General features: G+C 43.0%; 1 protein-coding gene across 8 annotated transcripts in view; it reads right to left on the reverse strand.

Moving 5' to 3' along the window:
- Positions 1–3,922: 3,922 nt before the first annotated feature.
- The window catches only part of CD46 (CD46 molecule), a 54,162-nt gene continuing 34,309 nt past the window's right edge, over positions 3,923–23,775 (reverse strand). For 3 of the 8 annotated variants that reach the window (XM_047752445.1, XM_047752444.1, XM_047752449.1), the window contains 4 exons: positions 21,633–21,683; positions 13,313–13,348; positions 12,494–12,554; positions 3,923–6,236 (listed from right to left, as the gene is read on the reverse strand). In XM_047752445.1, the coding sequence (XP_047608401.1) occupies positions 6,173–6,236; positions 12,494–12,554; positions 13,313–13,348; positions 21,633–21,683 (212 nt within the window). In that variant the 3' untranslated portion in view covers positions 3,923–6,172. Of the gene's footprint in view, positions 6,237–11,888; positions 11,933–12,493; positions 12,555–13,312; positions 13,349–21,632; positions 21,684–23,775 lie in introns of all 8 variants that reach the window. The other 5 variants (XM_047752452.1, XM_047752450.1, XM_047752447.1 and 2 more) reach the window with 3 other exon arrangements.

A 23,775-nucleotide genomic window follows, 5' to 3' on the forward strand; every position in this document is an offset into this window, starting at 1 on the left:
GGAAAACATGAGGACAGGTAGAGTCTTCGACCCACTTAGGGGAGACCAAAATGTTTCCCCTGAATCTCGAACCTGGCAAATCCTCATGCAAGACATTGGCCCAGCCCTGCGTTTTGAGAAGCTGGTGTATGGTTTCATGGGGGTACCTAGCACACAACTGTGTCCACGTTTTGGGGCAGTTTAAGGGTTTTCCTTGAACACAAGGAAAGCTGTGTTTTGTGTTTATTTTGTGATACTTCTCCAGCCACCTTTTCATTACATTGACCCCTTAGTGACTTTCAGATCCCACCTCTGTAGGTTCTGGTTATACTTCCATAGGAAAGGGGTCTGGATATCCACCTTTTTTGTTTGAAAGTTTCTCAGGTGATTTCACTGTGCAGTCCAGGCTGAGAGACCCTCTATGGTTGTGCTTCTAATCAAAGTGTGGCTGGAGGACCTGGAGCATTTGTGTCTTAATTTCCTGTGGCTGCTGTGTCACATATTCCGGCAAACTTGGTGTCTTCCAGCTGCTATAACCAAACGCTACAGACGAGGCAGCTTGTAAAGAACAGATTTATTGCTTTTGAGACTGGGAAGACCACGGCCCACGTGCCAACAGATTCCGCGTCTGGGGGGAGCCAGCTTTCCGGTTCTCACTGCAGTCTAGCCATAGCTTCCTGGGACAAGGGGTGAGGGGATTTTGGTTTCTATTTTTTTTCTTTTTCTTTTTTTTGGGCTGCCCCTGAGGCATATGGAAGCTCTCAGGACACCGGTGGAATCAGAGCTGCAGCTGCCGGCCTACACCACAGCCACGGCACTGCCAGATCCTTAACCCGGTGAGAGAGGCCAGGGATCAAACCCATATCCTCAGGGACGCTATGTGAGGTTCTTAACCTGCTGAGCCACAACGGGAACGCCTTTGGTCTCAATTTACAAGGAGGTCGGTCCCATTCACGGAGCCTCCACCTTCACGACCTAATCACTCCCCAGTGCCCCCGCCCCGCCCCAATACCATCACCTTCAGGGTTAGAATTTTAACAGGCCTTTCCATGGGACACAAGCATTCACACAGTAAGTGTCTAGAACAACACAGCTTCATTCTTTCAGTGATGGAAGTCAGAGTCTGAAGTCAAGTCACAGGGCAGGGCCACGTCCCATCCACGACCTGGCAGAGAATCGCTTCCTTGCTCTTTCCGGCGTCCAGAGCGGCATTCTTTGGCTTGTGGTCCCTTCCCCCCACCTCAATGCCAGCAGCATGGCATGTTGCTTCTGTGGTCCTGGTGCCTTCTCTCGTGGCAGACCCTCCTCTGCCTTCTTGTGAGATGATCTCCCCTCCCGAGATCTCACCTGCAAAGGCCCTTTGCACAGAAGGCCACATTCTGCGTCTGGAAGCACAGCGTTCCTCACGCAACCTTTCATGAGCGGGTTTGACATACAGCATAGCATCGAATGGTCCTACCTTGCCAAGCGATCCACGACATGAGTGGGGGTAAGGCACAGATAACTTTCAGATACAGTTCAAAGCGACGGCAGCTGGATGCTGAGATGCAGGGTGCAGTTCCCAGGAAGGAGCTCGCCGGTGCCACTGTCACGGCTCGGGCGTGGGCGGCCTGTACAGAGGTTCACAGCACAGTAAATGCTGAGCGATGTTTGTCTTTTTTCATACAAGCCAAAATCCTTTTCAGATTTCTTTGGATGAATGAACACAGGTATGTTGTAGGTCTTTTGTAAAAGCTTTAAGTGGCATAAAGCAGACTTCCTGCAAAGAGGCCTCCACAAAGAGCAGTCCGGGGAGCTCAGGGACATGCAGAACCATGGCCCTTTGATTCGAGAATCTGCATGTCGGCAGGATCATGTGATTCACGGGCACACGAGAATGTGACAAGCATGGTTGTATGGGACCCGACCTAAGGCTCTCTAACACTCGAGTCCATGTCAAATACAGGTTAAAGCAGGATTTTCCCTGGGGCCCCTTTCAGGAGCTAGTGGGTGATCAGGTGCTTATCTAAAGGGCGGAAGTTTCCAGAATTCCCAGTGAAGCCACAAGCCCTAACCACCAGGACACCAGATCTCCTACTTGTTTCCAAGAGTCCTGCACAAAGCTTGCCACAGGGCCACACAGCCACGGTCGGTCTCTAAAGTACACAGAGGCGGGGAAGCACGAGCGGCTGCCCGGCTAATATGAAGTTTACGACCCCATACAGCTTTTCCAGGGCTGGTGGCTCAGGCCCCAGGCGGGTGACACTCTCAGTGTCATCCGTCCTGGAGGCCATGTGGTCACAGAAGCTCGTCTGAGCCACAGGGAAGGAAAGCTCATTGACCCCAGACTCCAGTACTGTGCTTCCTCCATAGGGAAGCACAAAAAGTCAATTTCCTGGAAAGCAAGCAAAAAGAGCTCGTTAAAATAAAAACCTCATTCAGCGGGTTGAGGACCCAGCGTTGGGGGGTTGCCGTGAGCTGTGCTGTAGGTCACAAATGCGGCTCGGATCTGGCGTTGCTGTGGGTCTGGCATAGACCGCAGCTACAGCTCCGATTCCATCCCTAGCCTGGAAACCTCCATATGCCGCGGGTACGGCCCTAAAATAAATAAAGAACAGAACAGAACAGACCCAAACCTCTGAACAATCACGTCTGAACCAAGGAAGGGACTGTCAGATGCCCTGAGAGTCCACAGGAGGGCAGCAGTGCCAGGATTATCAAGGCCGACCACCATGCCAGGATAACCTTTTCTGGATGAGCCTGGACATGATGAAAGCAAAGCAGCCTAGAGAAACAAAAACCCGTGTACGTTCTCTCAATTTTGCCTTGTTTCTGGATAGACTATGCTTTTGGATACAAATATGTAATATTTTAATATGCGAAAATATCTATTCTTGGTTAGGATACTTAATTCAAGACCTTAATTCAAGCTTCAGGCATTTTCTGATTTCTTTCATAGGCTGAATTACAGAACAAATTTATTCTGGAAGCATAAGCATTCGTCTTATGTCTTTATATAAAAGTCCATATGTAGAGTGGACTCTCAGGCTTGAGAACCCCTCATGCAGAGGGTCTCAGCCTTAGCTGCATGTTAGAATCGCTTGGAAGCTCTAAAGAATCCCAGGGCCAGGCCACAGCCCAGGCCATGACATGATAGTTCTCTGGGCAGGGCAGGAACCATGCATCAGTAAAACTCTCCAGGGGATTCCAGTGTGTAGCCGTGGCTCAGAAACACAGAGGAGGCCTGATGTCATAGTTTCACATATTTAATTCAGATCTGCCAAGAGAGCAAGTATTTTTTTCCTTTTTTTTCTTTTTTTTGGCGTACATTAAAACTCCATTATCAGTTCCATGCACACCAATGCTATGCTTTCTTGGTTGGGCCTCGGGTTTCTCATCACCCAGCCACACCCATGCATGAAACCGATGCGGGAGAGACATATTCTACCACACACACGGACACAGATATCTGAAGGTAGTTCAGTCAAGGCCAGGAGATAAGGAGGACTCTCAGAGCCGGGCAGAAACCACAAGTGCTGCACAGGACAGGCACTGAGAGCTGGGCCCTGGAAGATGCCCGGACGGGACAGGCCCAGAGCTGCTTCAGGCAGCAGTGAACCAGGACCAGAGCAGAGAGCACAGAGCAGGTGGTCTGGCTTGACTGAAGCAGGTTATCTGAAGTGTGGCAGAAAGCGAAGGCTTGGGAAGAAGAGCTGCGAATTAACTATAGAAAGTCTTCAAGGATCTTGGAAGAAACTTGGGCTTCATGCTGTAGGCAGTGTGGTGCGACTGAACACATTTTGAGCAGGGGAGGCACATGATGGGCTGGGAGGGGAGAAGCCTGGAGGGGAGGGCAGGAGTGGTGACTGGGGGAGGGAAATACTTCGAGAAGGTGGGCCCCAATTAGCAGCATGTTCTGGTATGAGACGAGACACTGAAAACCACACATCATCACAAATAAAGCTGCTCTGAAAGTACGTCTTTTATAGCAGGTGAGAAGATACAACTTTCACAAAATTTACAATAATACATAGCACATATCCATCTAGTACGCATATATTCCTGCAGGTTTACGAGCCCTTTAAATTCAAATACACTTTTTTCCCTCTACATTTCTAGAGAACAGTGGTTTCCCCATATGTTTAGGTAAGTGACAAATGGTTTGACAAGCAGAACATCATATATATTTACACACCCATTTCAGTCTCACATATAAATAAAGTGGAAAGACTGAATCCGAAGTGGAAACTACGAAAGTCTGTTTTGGTAAGTGCACATCTTTGGTTGCAAACACTCCTTGAAGGGTTTTGAAGAAATAAGAACGACAGCCACATCCCTTGCTTCCAAGAAAGTGCTACATCCTTGAAAAGTATGTGAAAACAGGTCCAAACTACTACTTGATGGTTAATGCAGAATCCTTGCAAAGAGAAGCAACACTTACAGCGTCTTAGAAACACGTCCTTAGAGGGTCACATCATTTTCCCCTGGTTCCACGCTTGATTCCTCATTCCTCTCTCGAGGCAACGCTTCTCTGGCCCAACCTGAGCTACTAACTATAAAAGCGTAGATGCAAGAGTTTTAGCTGAATTGGAAGGGCAGGCCATCCTCTTCGGCCTCTGGCTCTTTGGAAAGAGTCCCTGCCAGGTGTGAGGACAGAGGAGAGGGCCGGGATCTGTGTCACCTGAACATCAAGAGCCACCTGGGCTGTTGGCTCTTTTCCTCCCTTTGCATGGGCGGCAGGGGAGCCACAGAGGTAAGTTTGCTCTTCTGAAACACGTGGCTTCACTTTCACTCTGTGCTTTACGGACGCGGCGACGTGACCTGCTCTGATGAACTTTCTCTACATTAACTGCCTACCCGTGGGTGACACGTTTTTCCCTACGAGACGCCTATTCAAGTTGGGAGGGAAGGCCACCGATGGCCAGAATTTAGAGTGGATTTCTCATCCTCTAAAGAGTGGGATTCTCTTGAGGAGAACTGGAGGCCGCTTTGGACTCGGCCGGCACTCTTGCTGTGCGTGTTAGAGCCCTCCAACTGTTTCTAGAAGCCTGGAACGGACGCTGAGTTCTTTTTGATTACTTGAGACTGCCTTCCTACTATTGAAAAGGGTGACTGCCATGTATACACTTTATAGCTTCTCTCAGTCGCCAAGAAGATACAAATAACTTTTTAAATACAGTTTTACCCCATTAAGAGTATTTTCCGATAATCATTATCAGGAAGACAAATGTGTTTAAATTCTCAGTGTTCAGTATTCTTATTTTTACTAAGAGCTGAAGCAGTGCACACACACATTTGTAAAAAGAAGTGTACACACATACGTAAAAGACATTTTTAGGACTGTAGATGAATGAACCTGAAGAGCTGGCATGAACCTTTGAACAGAAAAATTTTCAACATCGCTTTCTTTACAAATGAAATGTAAATATCATCATCTTGAATGCCATTTCTCTGAGTTCAAAGACTGCAGAGAAGCAATATTTGCCCACCCTAACACCCGGGGATACTGTGTTGGCTTGCCCTGCAAATACAAGTGTCACTTAACGGAAAACAAGAGGTTCAAACCTAAATTCATACACGTTTCAAAGAAGCACAAAGGGCCACACTCCAGCCCCAGTAAAATGTCAGCATTACAGTTTAGCAGTTCTACTCCTGATACTGTGAGAAGCCAGGAAATAATTGTTACAGATTTTTTTTCTTTCAGTACTGAGACATGTTTGACATACAGCATTGTGTAAGCTTCAGCTGTACAGCAGGATTTGATAATGTCTTATTGTAAAATGATCACAATTAAAGTTTAGTTACCATCCATCACTGCACAGACCTACACAGACCTGGTTTTCTTCTAGCTGATTACAGATTTAAGTATCTGCGGTCCTAGCAACCGGCCAATATACAGTATCACTCGCAAACTGGAGTCACTAAGCTGTGCAGTCCCTCTCAGTCCCTGTTTATCTTACAGGTGAGAAAGTGTAAAAGGTGTATGTCTTCTGCCCGCCTTCACTCAGTCCTTCCCCAACCACCCCCTCCCCCGTCCCCACCCCTTCAAGCCGATCTCCTTTGCCATAGAAAAACTTTTTTGATTCCACATGTGAGGTCATACAGAACTTGTCTTTTCCATGTGAAAAAAGGAGGACCTAGCTCCTCAAGATCTTTCTCTCAAATGCTGACATTTCCTTCATTTTCAAGGGTTTGTGGAAGTCATTTAGTCCGTCTATTCTGCTGGAGTGGCTGCTTTATCCTGGTAGGTGCTGTATGAAGCACTAATCTCTGTTTTCCTACAAAGGAAGGTAAGAACACAGCATCAGAAATGAACATAACTGAAAAAACGGGCTTCTGATTAAATGCCAGGAGCCCATTTAGAACATGGACAATTAACAAAAATGTATTTATACTAGTCAGTCACTGTACAAGTAAACAGAGGATTCCTTTAAAGTAACTTCAAATGCTCAACTAGTCTCACTTTTTTGATCCCTGTATCACATTTTCGATTCCCTCCAAGACAAGAACCAGAGCAGTCACATATACTTAGTAAATATTCCCTTATTTTAATTTAGGGCCAATGGAAAAGACTAGAGAGAAACACAAAATTTCCTAGTATTGCAATTCAAATCTGGCTCTGAGCTGAAACCTTTACAAAGCTAAAGGTTCCAACAGCGTTTCAGTTCAGCGATGCCTCATTTCCCCTCACTGTCGGGAAACCACGTGTCCTGATTGGAGAGGCCCCTCAGTAACGAAAACCCACAACATACTTTTTTGGTAACAACACTTTTCTAAGATCTATTATTCAAGTCCAGCATTATCCAAAGACATACAGACATGACATGAGACACGCAGGTAATTCTCAATTTTCTAGAAGGTGCATTAAAAAAAGAAGCAGGACAATTAGTTGTAAGGTATTTTACTTGACCCCAATTCTTTGCACGGTGTCTTTGAATCTGGTGGGTACTTTCCACTCAAGCTCACCTTACACAGATGAGCCACTTCTGAAATCCTGAGAAGCCCCTCAGGGCTGCTGGCTGTGGGATGGGGAGACACACTGCCACTCCCAGCATAGGACACGTACGCTAACAGGCAAACTACAACCAAATGTGGGTCAGTCATTTACAGTACGCCCACACCAGCGAATGCTTCCGGACGCCCACCTCGGGAAAGAGCCACCTGTGTTCATTTCAGACGTTCCTGTTGCCCTTGGGTGGGGGTGGCATCTCTATGAAGCATGACTGTCCCAGCCCTGCACTTGTAATAGTTCAGCAGCCCCCAAGAACTGGTGTGGAGGGTCAATAAAGAGGCCTGGCACTGAATCCGCCAAGACACTAGATTTTTCTACTTGTTGAGGTCAATACTTTTTTTTTCTCATAGTAGCAGAATCCCTTTTTTAAGAAACAGAATTTTAAATAGAATCCAATATTTGAAAAAGATTACATCAGCATTAATATAAATTTAAAGAAACATTCGTTTGATATAACAATGAAGCGATTTGAATTTGATTAAAATATGAAAGTGAATTACTAACTAGGGTTGTATTATATTACAACTGCAGCAGTCATGAGATTAACTTCAAATGTCTACAGACACCCTGAAGCTCATGGCCATCTGAAAACTACTTTCCTGCTTGGCTCTGGCCTCAAAGGTACCCTTAGAGAGCCCAGCAGAAAGACAGGGCTGGGGAGGCCCACACCGCCTTCCTGGCTGGTGTGTTTTGCCTTCCCCTTGTGGCGCCTGTGATCAAACACCACTGTGCTTTTACCAGGACACTGCCCTTCCTGTCACTGGCCTTTGTAGAATCTGCTCGCAAACTCACTCAGGACTAGAACCTAGGGTAGCGCCTCCCGTCATCGTAAGTCACGGGAGCATCATCTCCTCTCGTCCCGGCTCTGCAGACACACATTCTGGCACAAAAAGGAGGCACTTCCGATTCATTTCATTCAAAGACAGAGGTGGAAGGGGTTAAGTGGCTTAAGGCAATGCCTTTCACAATTTCTCAAAATCTGAGGATTTTTTGGTGGTGGTGGCGGTGGTTTCTCTTTTACATGCTGAAAATAACCGCAGTCAAGGGAAACGCGGGTCTTGACAGGATATGTACCAGCTGAAATTGAATGTCTGCAAAATCTGATACAATGTCTTTTGGCTTCTGTCCAAGAACAGTTTTCTTCTCTGCAGTTGACACGGGATTATTTCCCCATGGGCTAAAATACTGCCCTTGCTGGGAATTCACAGCTTCTAGAAGGCAGAGGTGCAGGATGGTCTGGCAAGCGGACGAGGGCACATCGCTCTGCCGGTGCCCAAGTGAAAGCAGGAGCTGGTGGGTCCTCGGCACCTCCCGTCACAGCAGGGGCCGCAGGACAGAACCGCAAGGACCCAGCAAAGGGGACAGACGAGTGTCCTCTTGGATGCCGCCTGTCCACACAGCTTAGCTGAGGTTACCGACAGCTACATGGTCATGGACCATTTTTCAGATGGGGAAAAAAACAAAACAAAACAGAAAGCAGGTACCTTTCATGACAAAAGCAAACTTTTCTCTCCTCTCTCCTCAGAGAGAAATAAGATGTGCTTGTCTGTGGCCCCCAGCGGGAGGAGGGTGCTGCACGGAAGAAGAGGAAGGGGCTGAATACCAGTGACTCGGCCCCAAAAGGAAGGAGCTGTGGCCCAACAAAGGGGACAAAAGCCAGCGGGAATGCTAGCGAGTCTCACTGGGGAGACCGGAAGGAGAGCTGACCACGAGGTTCCTACATCCTGGCTCTCCCGGTTCCCCACAGGAACCTGGACCAGGCATTCGGCGCAAGAGGGTGCTTGGAGTTGGACGCCTTATCCGGCAGACACAGATGCCACATTTCCCTGCGACCTGTTTACCGTGGAGGGCGCGTGGCCGGAACCGAGTAATGTAAACTCGCGTTCAGAGAAGGAAGCCGTATGAGGAGAAGGGTCCTGGTCTTCAGCACCTTAAATTGAGAGGCGATCACAGAGCAGGTGTCGGCTCCATGCCGATGCCGCGTCCTGCGCATCTTGCACGCGGAGGAGTTTCTTCCCGCCGCACAAGCGTCTTCCCCCGAGGGACGATCTCCGTAAAACTTCATGGATGACCTTTCATTTTCCTGGGATGCATCCAAACTTCAGCAATGTGTTCTCTCGACTAACGACGAAACCTTTGTCATGTATTAGCTGCTGTTTTAAAGTTTTTGAAACCTCTGTGGAATGCCCAAGAATTTGAGAAGAGGGTTTAAAAAAATGTTCAAGCTATTTTGCTCCTTCACCGTTTTGGCCCAAGTCATGCTACTCCCTACCACCTGAACTGGATTAACTATAGTACAGTCAAAAAGCTTCAGTAAGATTCCTTTAAGCAGGAGTTCCTGTCGTGGCGCAGTGGTTAACAAAGCCGACTAGGAACCATGAGGTTGCGGGTACGATCCCTGGCCTTGCTCAGTGGGTTAAGGATCTGGCATTGCCGTGAGCTGTGGTGTAGGTCGCAGACGCGGCTCGGATCCCGCATTGCTGTGGCAGCTACAGCTCTGATTCGACCCCTAGCCTCGGAACCTCTATATGCCTAGGGAGCGGCCCAAGAAATGGCAAAAAGACAAAAAAAAAAAAAAAAAAAGAAAGATTCCTTTAAGGAGACAACTAAAAAAATTGCAAAGTTTCCGTATCAGCATAACAGTAAATTATTTCTAAATTGCAACAAAAAACAAATATCCTTAATGGAAAAAAAGAAAAATTATTTGGTCACGGTTAGTAAAAAGCATAAATTACACAATAATTCTAATGCGTGGATTCAGTGATGATTTAACTCAAGTAGAGACAAAATCATGCGTTTAGGCAAAAAAATACGAACGAAAGGCATTTTTTGGAAGCACACAGTCATGACATGCAAAACGGGACCCAGGCAGTAGCACAGGCGAGGGAAGGGGCTGGGTTCCACGTCTGGAGAGAGTCGTAGAAGAGTTAGTTACGAAGGGAAGAGGAAGGAGGGCAAAGATGAAGCCCATCAGACCAACGGGCATCCTGTCCTGCTCTTGGCTGAGAGCTAAGACACCGAAAACTGTCGCAGAGCACTAAACATTTTAGCCATTTTTCATCATAACGTAGTGATCATAAGCGACCGTGCAGATCTTTTTCATGCTTTGCTATAAAGCCCAGAGCAGGGTCACGCTGTTCCCAGATCACCATAAATACAAGTTTACACTAAACCCACCGCGTATCACGTGTGAACACCAACTTGGATTATCTGTGCCTGGTACTCTGCTTCCAGGGTTATCTTGAGAAATATAGGAGTCAACTGCATACACTTTATAGCCTTGGAAAGGAGTTTTTAAAGCAAGAAAAGCAGTGTGTGTGTGTGTGTGTGTGTGTGTGTGTGTGTGGTGGGAGAATACGATGATTTTCGTTTTTTTCCATTAAAGGACAAGCAAAATAAAGCTAGGTGTTACTGCACGTCCTTTTAAAAAACATACACATAAATGAGGAGTCTTTTACAAAATCCAGTTATCTTGAACAGGTGAAACATTTCCCAGTAAGCCTGATGGCGGTTCTTCAAGTTTAAAGAGCATGGGCACGGCCGCAGAGGCCTACACCCTGGTTTCTCAAAATGTATTCCAGGCGCAGCAGCATCAGAGCCTGGGAGCTCATTAGAAATGGGGTCTCAGGTCTCTGATGCCACTGAAACTTTAATCTGCAGGCACGGTGATCAGATAATTGTTTGGAATTAAAACACTCGATCACTGGTCGCTGGAAGAGTTCGGTGACTCCTTGTTAGGGAACCTTTAAAGTATTTTGGATTGTGATGTTTAAAACAAAGAAGGAGAATGAGGAGCATAAAGCTATTTTGTTTTGTTTTCTTCAGAGGACATTTCTACATAAATCTTTTAGACTTGGCATATGTCACTGGTAGTATTTCCTACTCACAGACTGCAGTGTCTCCATAGTTTTAAAAATACGCTACTGGAGTTCCTGCTGTGGCACAGGGGGTTAATGATCCAGCATTGTTTCTGTGGCGGTATGAGTTTGAACCCCAGCCAGGCACAGTGGATTAAGGATCTGGTGTTGCTGCAACTGTGGCACAGGTTGCAGCTGCAGCTTGGATTCAATCCCCAGCCTGGGAATTTCCATGTGCCACAGGTGCAGCCAAGAAAGAAAAAAAAAAACAAAAAACAGTGCTGGTAGAGAAACCAAATCTGCATATTATGTGTTCTACAAATATAAGATTTAAGACTCAAATGAAGGTACTGTGGGTATTTTCAAAATATAACCAAGAAGTTATATTTTATATAACAAAAAACGCTTGAGCTCTTTATGAGTGAAGAATGTACTTTTATGATATAGTCCAAACCCAGGGATTAATATAAAAGGAATATATATCATAAAGCCATGAATACCAATAGTTTTTGTCTTTTTTTTTTTTTTTTGTCTTTTTAGGCTAGCACCTGAGGCATAGGGAGGGTCCCAGGCTAAGGGTCCAATCTGAGCTACAGCTGCCAGCCTACACCACAGCCACAGCCACGCCAGATCCGAGCCACATGTGTGACCTACACCACAGCTCACGGCAGCGCTGGATCCTTAACCCACTGAGCGAGGCCAGGGATCGAACCCACAACCTCATGGTTCCTCGTCGGATTCGTTTCCACTGTGCCACGACGGGAACTCCTACCAATCGTTTCCAATTATTAGTTTGAATTCAAAGCTATTTCAAAAGCAATAGAGGAAGAAAAATCATTAAAAATCAGAAACGTCAAAGCACCTTTTCGAGGTCTGTGCTCCAGGTTTCTTGCCTGAATTCCATGAGATTTTAGATTAACTAAAGTTCAAGATATTGTTTAAAAACTCTGTTCTCCTTAGAAGATGCATTTGTACCTTTTTTCAATTCCAAGCCCCCCACTTATTTCATTTTTATAGATTAAAGGACAGATAAAGTTCATGAGGTGCCTTGTAAATCTTACCCTCTCAGCAACTTTTACTTTAAGCACATCAGTTTTACTTCGACCTAGTAAATTAAGAGAACATAAGAGGGAAATCAAATAGTGTTGCTTTTAATTTCCCAGTGTAGCTTGTATAAAAAACTTTAAATGAAAAGAAAGCAAAGTGGGTATCTGAAGGAGCCACCTACATAATACTTCTTAGAACTAAGTTATATGGACAGCTGAAAAGGTTCACCACAAAAATTTCAGTGACTACCGCTGTCAAAGTCTCCACAGTGGATCATTTTATATTTAATCTTGCTCATTAGTCCAATTTAGGAAGCTGGATACACCCAGTGTAGGGAAGGCCCCATAACAGTCCATGATTTATTTCCGATAGCACATAAACCTCAAATCCCACAGAAAATTTTCTTGCATCATAATTAGCTGAAGCGACCTGCACAGATTACTCTTCTTGCAATGTTATTAAAAACAAAGGAAAATATTATTAGCAATGACATGTAATTCAGTGCACGCATGCAGGCACATTTTTAAAAAAAGACAGCATGCAGTACAAAAAGACGCTACACAAAAGTATGTCCACAGGAAGAAGGACTGATAAGCTAAAGAAACATACTTTCACTTACCTTTTCTTGCATTTATGACGATAAAGGCATATACCAACAGCAGCAACTACTGCAATGCCAACTAGTATGAGAAATCAGGAAACAAATGACATGTAACTATAAAAAATCATTGCCAAATTCAAATTTTTCTAGCAAAAGAAATAAATTTGTCAGATCTCCATGGGCAGAAAGTGTTACCTTCTATAAGCACATATACATGTGTATTCCATCTGGACTCTTAAGCATCTAAATCCAATTACCATAGTACACAAGCCACAGTAAGGCAGAGTCCTTGACTTAATTAGAAAGTCACTCAGACAATATTGGAGACGCAAACTCGTGTGAGTAATCACCTTGAACTATGTACTGTTTAGGGTTTGGAGCTGGCCGTGCAGACTATGAAGCAACAGACAAACAGGCTTTTTTTAAAAGGTCAGGTTTTCCCGCCCTCCCTCCCGCCCTCCCTTCCTATGTTTTGCTTTTTAGGGCCGCACTTGCAGCACATGGAGGTTCCCAGAACAGGGGTCAAATTGGAGCTACAGCTGCTGGCCTACACCACAGCCCCAGTCACAGAGGATCCGAGCCGCATCGGTGACCCACACCACAGCTCCTGGCAATGCCGGATCCCCAACCCACTGAGCGAGGCCAGAGATGGCATCTGCATCCTCATGGATCCTGGTCGGATTTGTTTGTTGTATCACCATGGGAACGCCCAGGTTTTCTTGTTTTATTTAATTTAAAGCTATAAAGCTATAGAAACTGCAAAATTATTTTAAAAAACACTGCCCTTTTTCAGAGTAATGCCTTGATTTAATGGGCATCAAAGTCTGAGATACTTACAGAGGCCCACAACAATTGCAGCGATGATTCCTCCACCTGAGAAAAAAATGAGAACATTTTGGGAGGTAATTGAGGACATAGGGTCTCCAAGTAGCAACTGTATTTTACCTTGATCAGGGCATCTATAACCATAAAACACAACTTGGGAATCTAGTTTAGCACCTTCGCTAGTGGTTCCAGGTCATTCTGATCACAGAACCCTTCCAAACAGATTCCAGGTACAGGATCCGCTTTGTGACACTCTGAACAGGAGCCTCGTTTTCATTGTTTTAGCTACTGTATCTGGTTATTTAGTAAAGGTAACCTGAACAATCAGAATTAACTAGAGGAAAAGAATTTTAATTTTGGAAAGGGGGAAGGATCAAGATGGCAGAGGAGTAAGACGTGGTGCTCACCTTCTCCCACAAACACATCAGAAAAAGCCACCTCCGTGTAGAACGATTCAAACAGAACATCTGCTAAAACACTTGCAGAAGAAACTTACACCTCCAAAATGCGCAAGAAACCCTCCACATAACTGGGTAGAACAAAAGGGGGAAAAAAAGAGAGAGAGAGAAAAGGAATCAGGACGGGATCAGCACTCCTGAGAGGGAGCTGCTAAAAAGGAAAGGAACCCACACCCTGGAGAGCCACCTGACCTCGGGGAGATCAGCAGAGACAGAAGGTCCTCAGCGTCGCAGAGAAAAGTGCAGCTGCTGGACTAGAGAAGGCAAAGTAGAGTGAGAGCTGCACAGACCATCTGCGCCACCGTCCCGGACAACAGAGCTGGAGACGCTCGGGTCGGGGCTGGGCACGGAGACTCAGGCTCCAGAGGTCAGTTCGGGGGAGAGGACCAGGGGTGGCTGTGTGGAGACGGCCCGAGGGGCTAGGGAGCGGTGCGCCACAGGCGGGGAGCCGCGGGAACCTGGGAGGAGGTCTGGGCCCACAGGAGACGCGAGGCCCCGCTGCTGGAGAAGGCGAGAGGAGGGTGGACAGCCAGAGGAATGTATTTCCCTGGGCATGTGCCGACTCTGGGAGGGCAGGGCACCTCTGGCATAGGCTATGGGTGCTGCGGCACCACTTGCGAGGGCTGCGGGCTGAGGGCAGCGGGGGTCTGAGTGTGATGTGGCACCTCTTGCGTGGTCTACAGGCAGTGGGGACAAACCACAGCAGTCATCTCAGACACCAGAGGGGGACGTGGCCTGCCACCACCAGGGGCCTGTGAACAGGGAGCACCTGCGACCCCAGTCACCTCAGAGGTCAGCAAAGAAGAGGGCACTGCAACCGAGCACCACCTGTTGTTGCTCTCACTCCCCTGGGAACACACCTGCCCTGCTGCAGCCACTGCCAGAAACTCCGGGCGCCACCTATACCTGCCTGACCACTGTCACGTCCCAGGGCCCTGCGGCTAGGAGTAGCCTACGCCACCTTCCTGCAGGTCCTTGCCACTGTCAAGGGCCCGGCAACCAGGCACTGGCTACTAGCCCTGCCCACTGCCTCCATCTCCCTGGAAGCACACACAGAACCTTAAAAATAAAAAGCAAGCTCTCACAAAACACCCAGGGGCACCTGCACATATAAATATCCCTCCAAGACTACCGTAGTTGTTCCCCCTGAACTCACAGAATAAGAAAAATATAAGTGAAATGAAGATGACCAGGAACCATTCCCAGTTAAAAGAGCAGGAGAATTCTTCCCCTGAAGGAGCAAACAATGAAATAGACCTGTGCAGCTTAACGGACACGAGTTCAAACGGACACAGCAAAAACACTGAAGGAGAAGAGCAGATTACCAACAGTAATGCAGATTGCTTTAGAAAGAAACTAGAAAATACAAGGGGAAGCCAAGAAAAATTAGAAAATTCATTTGTAGAGATGCAAGCTGAGTTAAAGGCACTCAGGAGCAGAATGAATAATGCAGAAGAACCAATTAGTGACTTAGGAGATAGAATAATGTAAATCACCCCATCAGGACAGCAGAAAGAAAACCAAATGAAAAAACATGAAAGCAATATAAGAGATCTATGGGTTACTATAAATCAGGCCAATCTACACATAACAGGGATTCCAGAAGGAGAAGAAAAAGAAAAGGGGGGTGAAAATATATTTGAAGGAATTATGGGTGAAAATGTCCCAAATCTAAAGGAAGCAGATATCAAGATACAGGAAGCACAGGGGGCCCCAAACAAGTTGAACCCAAACAGGCCCACACCGAGACATATTATCATAACAATGGCAAAAGTTAAAGAGAGGATTCTAAAGGCAGCAAGAGAAAAGCAAAGCATTAATTATAAGGGAACCCCCATAAGGCTATCAGCTGATTTCTCTGCAGAAACACTACAGGCCAGAAGAGAGTGGCAAGGTATATTCCAAGTTCTAAAAGAGAAGAATCTGCCACTCTAGCCAGCAAGATTGTCATTTAAAACAGAAGGAGAAATGAAGAAGTTCTCCAACAAATGAAAACTAAAAGAGTACAGGTACCAAACCCACTCTAAAAGAAATACTGAAAGGCCTTCTCCAAATAAAAAAGAAGTGAGAAGAAAGGATGGAGGAATCATAGCTGGAAAGCAGTTGCTTAAATAAGCCAGTATTTAAAAATTTCAAAGGAAAAAAAAACCCTATTGTGCAAGCAACAATAAACACAAAGAGCAGAAAAAGACAAACATGAACATATTAAAAAAGAACTTCAAAATCATAAAATGTGAGGAAGGAAAGGAAGAAAATCTAGATTCTTTTTTTTTAAACAATGTGTTTGAGCCTATATGACTCTCAGGCAAAAGCAGAGAGAGGAAGGGGTTAACATACTTGAAAAACAGGACAACTACAAATCAAAACCAAACATTACATTTACAAAAACTATAAATAAGAGGACACAAAAATAAAATAAAAGAAATCATGCAACCAAAAAAGAAAGGAACAAAGGAGAAAAGTACAATCGACAGGAAAACAAGGTTTAAAATGGCAATAAATACATTATTTGTCAATAAGTACTTTATCAATGTAGTGGATGCTCCAATCAAAACACACAGAGTGGCAGATTAGATTAAAAAACAAGAGCCTGCAATATGCTGTCTCCAAGAGCATAAACTCAAAGTGAGGGGACGGAGAAAGGTCATGTGTGAGTGAAGAACGCAGGAACGCAGGAAAGCAGTGTGTGCAACACTCACACCAGACAAAACAGACTTTAAAACGAAGGTCATAAAGAAAGACAAAGAAGGACACTGCTTAATGATACAAGGATCGACTCAAGAAAAGGCTATTACAAGGGTCAATACATATGCCCCTAAAATAGGAGCATGAATACTCCTATATCACAACAAATAGTAACAGACATAAAAAGGAGAAACTGATGGGAATACTAGTAGGAGACTTTAACACCCCTCTCACATCACTGGACAGACCCTCTAGACAGAAAATCAATGAGGCAACAGAGATCTTAAATGACACAGGAGAAGATTTAGACTTATTTGACATTTTCAGGTCATTACATCCAAAAAAGAAAAAAAATCAGTAAATACATTCTTTTCAAGTGCGCATGGAACGTTACCAAGGATTGACCATATACTGGGCACAAAACTAACCTCAACAAATTTAAGAGTGTAGAAATTATTGCAAACATCTTCTCAGACCACAATGGCATGAAATCAGAAATCAGCCACAGGAAAAGAAATAAGAAAAGACTGACTGCCTAAGATTAAACAACATGCTACTAAAGAACAAATGGGTAAAAGAGGAAATCAAAAGGGAAAATTAAAAAAATACCTTGAGACAAATGATAATGAAAACACAACCATTCAAAATCTATGGGATGCTGTAAAAGCAGTACTCAGAGAGAAATACACAGCAATACAGGCCTTCAACAGAAAAGAAGAAATACCTCCAATTGACAACTTAAGCTACCATCTAAAGGAATTAGAAAAAGAACAAATAAAACCTAAAGTCAGCGGAAGGGAGGAAATCATAAAGATCAGACAGGAAATCAATAAAATAGAGGTTCAAAAAATAATGGAAAAAAATCAATAAAACCAAGAGCTGGTTCTTTGAAAGTGTAAACAAAATTGACAAACCTCTAGCCAGACTCACCAAGAAGAGGAGAGAAAGACTCAAACAAAATACGAAATAAAAAAGGAGAAATCTCAAAGGATACTGCAGAAATACAAAGAATCGCAAGAGAATACTATGAAAAATTACATGCCAACAAATTCGACAACCTAGAAGAAACAGTCAACTTTCTAGAGACTTACATTACAACCCGCCCCCAAAATGAATCAAGAAGATATAGATCAACTGAATAGACTAATCACTAGAAGTGAAATTCAATATATAATAAAAATGTTCCCTATAAACAAAAGGCCAAGACCAGATGGCTTCATAGGCGAATTCTACCAAACATACAAAGAAGAACTTATACCCATCCTTCTTAAACCTCTCCAGAAGGTTGAAGAAAGAACACTCCCAAAGACATTCTATGAAGCCATCAGCATCCTTATATGAAAACCAAAGATACTGCTGAAAAAGAAAAGTATAGGCCAATATATTTGATGAATACAGATGCAAAGAATCTCAACAAAATTTTAGCCAACCGAATCCAACAACATACAAAAAACAGCATACACCACGACCAGGTGGGATTCATCCCAGGTGCACAAGGATGGTTCAACATACACAAGTCAATCAACGTCATACACCACATTAACAAAAGAAAAGTCAAAAATCACATGATCATCTCAATAGATGCAGAAAAAGCATGTGCCAAAATCCAACATCCAGGAGTTCCCGTCATGGTGCAGTGGAAACAAAGCTGACTGGGAACCATGAGGTTGCAGGTTCGATCCCTGGCCTCGCTCAGTGGGTTAAGGATCCAGCGTTGCTGTGAGCTGTGGTGTAGGCTGCAGATGCGGCTCAGATCTGGCGTTGCTGTGGCTCTGGCGTAGGCTGGCAGCTACAGCTCTGATTAGACCCCTCACCTGGGAACCTCCGTATGCCACCGGTGCGGCCCTAAAAAGGACAAAAGACAAAAAACAAACAAAAATCCAACATCCATTCATGATAAAAACTCACCAAAGTGGGTATAGAGGGAACATAATTAAAGCCATTTATGACAAACCCACAGCCAATATAATACTCAATGGAGAAAAGCTGGAAGCCTTCCCACTAAAATCTGGAACAAGACAAAGATGCCCACTCTCCCACTTTTACTTAACATAGTATTGAAAGTACCAGCCACAGCAATCAGACAAATGAAAGAAATAAAGGGTATCAAACTGGAAGAGACAGAGACGAAATAAAACTGTCACTCTATGCAGATGACTTAATACTATATATAGAAAACCCTAAGGACTCCACACAAAAACTACTCAAAGCAAATCAATGAATTCAGCAAAGTAGCAGGATACAATATTAACATTCAGAAATCAGTTGCATTTCTGTATACTAACAATGAAATATTAGAAAAGGAACATAAGAATACAATACCTTTTAAAATCACACCCCCCAAAATTAAACACCTAGAAATAAACCTGACCAAGGAGGTAAAAAACTTATATGCTGAGAACTATAAAACAGGAATTAAGGAAATTAAAGAGGATTCAAAGAAATGGAAAGATATTCCATGCTCTTGGAATGGAAGACTTGATATTGTTAAGATGGCCGTACTACTCAAAGCAATCCACAAATTCACTGCAATCCTCGTCAAATTACCAGGACATTTTTTACAGAACTAGAACAAGCAACCCCAAAATTTATATGGAACCATAAAAGACCCAGAATTGCCAAAGCAATCCTGAGGAACAAAAACCAAGCAGGAGGCATGACTCTCCCAGACTTCAGGCAATATTAAGAGCTACAGTAACCAAGACAGTGTGGAACTGGTACCAAAACAGACATACAGATCAATGGAACAGAACAGAGAACCAGAAATAAACCCAGACACCTACAGTCACTAAATCTTCAACAAAGGAGGCAAGAATATAAAATGAGGAAAAAAACAGTCTTTTCAGCAAGTGGTGCTGGGAAACCTGGACAGCTGCATGTAAATCAATGAAACTAGAACGCACCCTCACACCATGCACAAAAAATAAACTCAAGATGGCTTAAAGACTTAAAAAAGAGAACATAGGCAAAACATTTTCTGACATCAACTGTACAAATGTTTTCTTAGGTCAGTCTCCCAAGGCAACAAGAAATAAAAACAAAAATAAACCAATGAGACCTAATCAAACTTAAAAGCCTTTGCACAGCAAAGAGAACCATAAAAAAAGGCAAAAAGACAAGCTACAGAATTGGAGAAAATAGCTTCAAATGATGCAACTGACAAGGGCTTAATCTCTAAAATATATCACTGACTTATACAACTCAACAGCAAAAAACCCAACAACCCAACTGAAAAATGGGCAGAAGACCTGAATAAAAATTTCTCCAAAGAAGACATACAGACGACCAACAGGCACATGAAAAAAATGCTCAACATCTCTAATTATTAGAGAAAAATGCAAATCAAAACTACTATGAGGTACCACCTCACTCCAATCAAACAGCCATCATTAACAAGTCAACAAATAACAAGTGCTGGAGGGGGTGTGGAGAAAAGGGAACCCTCCTGCACTGTTGGTGGGAATGTAAATTGGTACAACTACAATGGAAAGCAGTATGGAGGTCCCTCAGAAAACTAATTATAGAACTCCATATGATCCAGCACCCCCACTCCTGTGTGTACACACACACACACACACACACACACACACACACACACACGACTGGGTCACTTTGCTGTACAGCAGAAATTGACAGACCTTTGTGAATCAACTATAATGGAAAAAATAAAAATCTTCAATAAAATAAATTAAAAATAAAAATGTAGTTATCTTGTTGTAATCAGTTTAGTTCAACCGTCTAGTATTACTTATGATTTTATTACAAATTTATATATTTTCCCTAAATGGGTCTGTGGAATAAGTCATAAATGGAGTGCTATTAATACATCACATATATGCTATTTGCAGAGTCTTTACAAACAGTACCTTATTGTATCTTCATAGCTCCTATTCCCTCTTACTCCAAATTAAAACATAGTCCTAACTCCCAAGGAGATTCTAAAAATGTAAATGAAACAGCAGAGCACAAGGATAAAAACTATGCAAAGAAACAAAACCCTGGCATTTTTGACTATCCAGAGAGCAATAAGTAATACCCCCAAATCTTTTATTTAATCCTTTACCCATTTTTATTTTTATTTATTTACTCATTTATTGTGGCTGTGGTGAGCAGTGGCTTGGTGTAGAATCTCAGTTCCCAGACCAGGGTCTGACCCCGGGCCATAGCAGTGAAAGTTCCCTCGGGTCTAACTACGAGAGCACGAGGGAACTCAATACTACCAAACCTTAATGCCTAGAAATGCTCGTCAGTGGTACCTCTGCTGCTAAACTGCCAATATTTTTATTATCTCTAATTCAAGGTACAAAATGTTATGATCAGCTCTATTTTTTTTTTCACTTCATACATATTATCCAGTATAAGCATCTTAAGATGGCACTGAATTCGCCTGGCACAGTGGCAGTTTGACCACAGTGTTCCAAGGGAAAATACAGCAGGCCTCAAGTGCATTTTATAAAAAGATTAACTTTATAAAGAGAAGTAATAGTTATTTTTCTTCATTCCCTTTCGATAAATCTTTCTTCTTTTGGCCACATGCATGGCAAGCTGAAGGCCCCAGGTCAGGGATCGAATCAGCGCCAGAGCTGTGACCCGAGTCACAGCAGTGACAATGCCAGGTCCTTAACCCACTACACCACCAGGAAACTCCATCCTTATCAATAAATCTTCACATTTCATTGAACTGTCACAACTACACTCCATCAAGTTCTCTAACGTGTACTGTGTGAACTCTGTGAGCCAACATCAACGGTGACTTTCCAGCCTGTTACAGGGAAACTAACCCAACTAATAGCACTTTAAGGCTTGTGTAGTCCAAGTACCAAGAGCAAGAAAATTTATCTAGACATCACCAACACAAAGTAACACTGTCACAAGGAAAGCAAGCTATGCTTTATATATTTTAAACTACACATAACTATATTATTTAAGAAAGTAAACTTACCATGCTAGGAATCCTAAGTTGGGGAAATTCTTAAAAAATTATATTATCTACATGTATCTTTACATACTACCACTTTTATCTGTCATGGTACCTGCACCTTTAAAATAAACAGTTTTACAATTAAAAATGGAACAATTATCAGCAGTTTGTGACAGGTTGTTTCTTCTCTAACTACTGATAATGGTAATATATACACATAGAAAACTAGTGCCTCATGATAAAGGGTTATTAACAACCAAAATAATACCTAAACTCTCAGCATCTTTAGGTGGTGATGCATCACTGGGACTGGGAGGTCCTAGAAAAAAGGAAAAACATAAGCAGAGGAAAGATGAAGGAGAAAAATAAAGCTTAAAGTCCTCTAAATTCATAGGTGTTGATTTTTTGCCTTTGTACAAAAATCCTTATAATTTAATTTTCCTTATACGAACTGTATTAATTTTTTTCATTGAAAGTAGTATCAAAGTACTATAAATTTCTTTCAGTATCAAAGCATTCTTCTTCCTGTCCATTAACATTTCCTGGAACAATATTCTGTGGTACAGTAAGCAAATTTATCATTTGCTTACTGTAAATGTCAGAATTAGCCTGCAGATTCAATGTGATCATACTTAAAATACATAGAACAACACAAACAGGTAGAGGTCAAACAGTATGCTACTAGGAGTTCCTGTCGTGGCTCAGCAGTTAATGAGCCCGACCAGCATCCATGAGGATGTGGGTTCGATCCCAAGCCTTACTCAGTGGGTTAAGGATCCAGTGTTGCTGTGAGCTGTGGTGTAGGTCACAGACGCCACTTGGATCCAGAGTTGCTGTGGCACTGGCGTAGGCTGGCAGCTACAGCACTCACTGATTAGACCCCTGGCCTGGAACCTCCATATGCTGTAAGTGTGGCCCTAAAAAGACAAAAAACAGAACAGAACAAAACACAACAAAAAACCAGTATGCTACTAAACAAGCAATAGATTACTGATGTAATCAAAGAAGAAATTTTTTAAAAATCTGGAGAAAATGACAAAAACACAACAATTCAAAATCTTTGAGATCGAACAAAAGCAGTTCTAAGAGGAAAGTTGACTTCAGACTATACTACAAAGTTACAGTCATCAAAACAATATGGTGCTAGCACTAAAACAGACACACAAATCAGTGGAACAGGATAGAGCGCTCAGAAATAAACCTATTCACCTACAGTCAACTAATCCACAACAAAGGAGGCAAGAATATATAATGGAGAAAAGACAATTTCTCAATAAGTGGTGCTGGGAAAACTGGACAGCTACATGCAAAAGAATGAAATTAGAGCAGTCTCTAATACCGCACACAAAAATAAACTCCAAGTGTATTAACAACCTAAATGTAAGGCCAGATAATATAAAACTCTTAAAGGAAAACACAGGCAGAACATTCTTTGACATAAATCGCATTATATTTTTTGAGCCACTTGCTAGAGTAATGAAAATAAAAACAAAAATAAACAAATGGGACCTAAATAAACTTAAAAAGGATATCATAAACAACTCATTAAGCTCAACGTCAAAAAAATAAACAACTCAATCAAAAAATGGGGCAGAAGATCTAAACAGACATTTCTCCAAAGATATACAGATGGCCAAAAAGGACATGAAACGATGCTCAGCATTGCTAATTATCAGTGCAAATCACAACTATATGAGGTATCACCTCACACTGGTCAGAATGGCCATCATCAAAAAGTCTACAAATAATAAATACTGGAAAGGGTGTGGAAAAGAGAGAATTGTCATACACTGTTGGTGGGAAAGTAAATTGGTGCATCCACTATGGAAAAGAGTATGAAGCTTCCTTAAAAAAAATTAAAAATAAAACTACCACACAACCCAGCAACCCCAATCCTGGGCACATATCTGGAGAAAACCGTAACACTGCTCTAGAACACCCTAAGAGTTCTCATGACAAGGAGAACCATTTCTTTTCTTTAATTTTAAATTATACAAGATGATGGAAGTTCACTGAACTTACTGTGGCAATCATTTCATGATGTATGATAGCCACATCATTAAGATGTTTGTTGTAAACTTTATACAGTGCCATGTGTCAAGTCTATCTCACAGAAGTGGAAGAAAAAAAAAATTAAAAGATACATGAGGGCTTAAAAACAGTTTAAGATCTGATTTGCAACAGAAGGAAACTTTAGCACAATAAAGGCCATTTGTTGAAAATCCGTAGCTAACATCATTCTCAATGGTGAAAAACTACAAGTTTTCCCCTTAAGATAAGAAACAACCCAGGATACCTGCACTTGCCACTGCTGTGCAACATAATACTGGAGTCACAGATGAAACAATCAGGTAAGTAAGAGAAAGAAGAAGCATTCAAACTGGGTAAGAAGAAATAAAATGATCTCTGTT

Source organism: Phacochoerus africanus, chromosome 11, assembly GCF_016906955.1.
Source record: "Phacochoerus africanus isolate WHEZ1 chromosome 11, ROS_Pafr_v1, whole genome shotgun sequence".
NCBI lineage: Eukaryota > Metazoa > Chordata > Mammalia > Artiodactyla > Suidae > Phacochoerus > Phacochoerus africanus.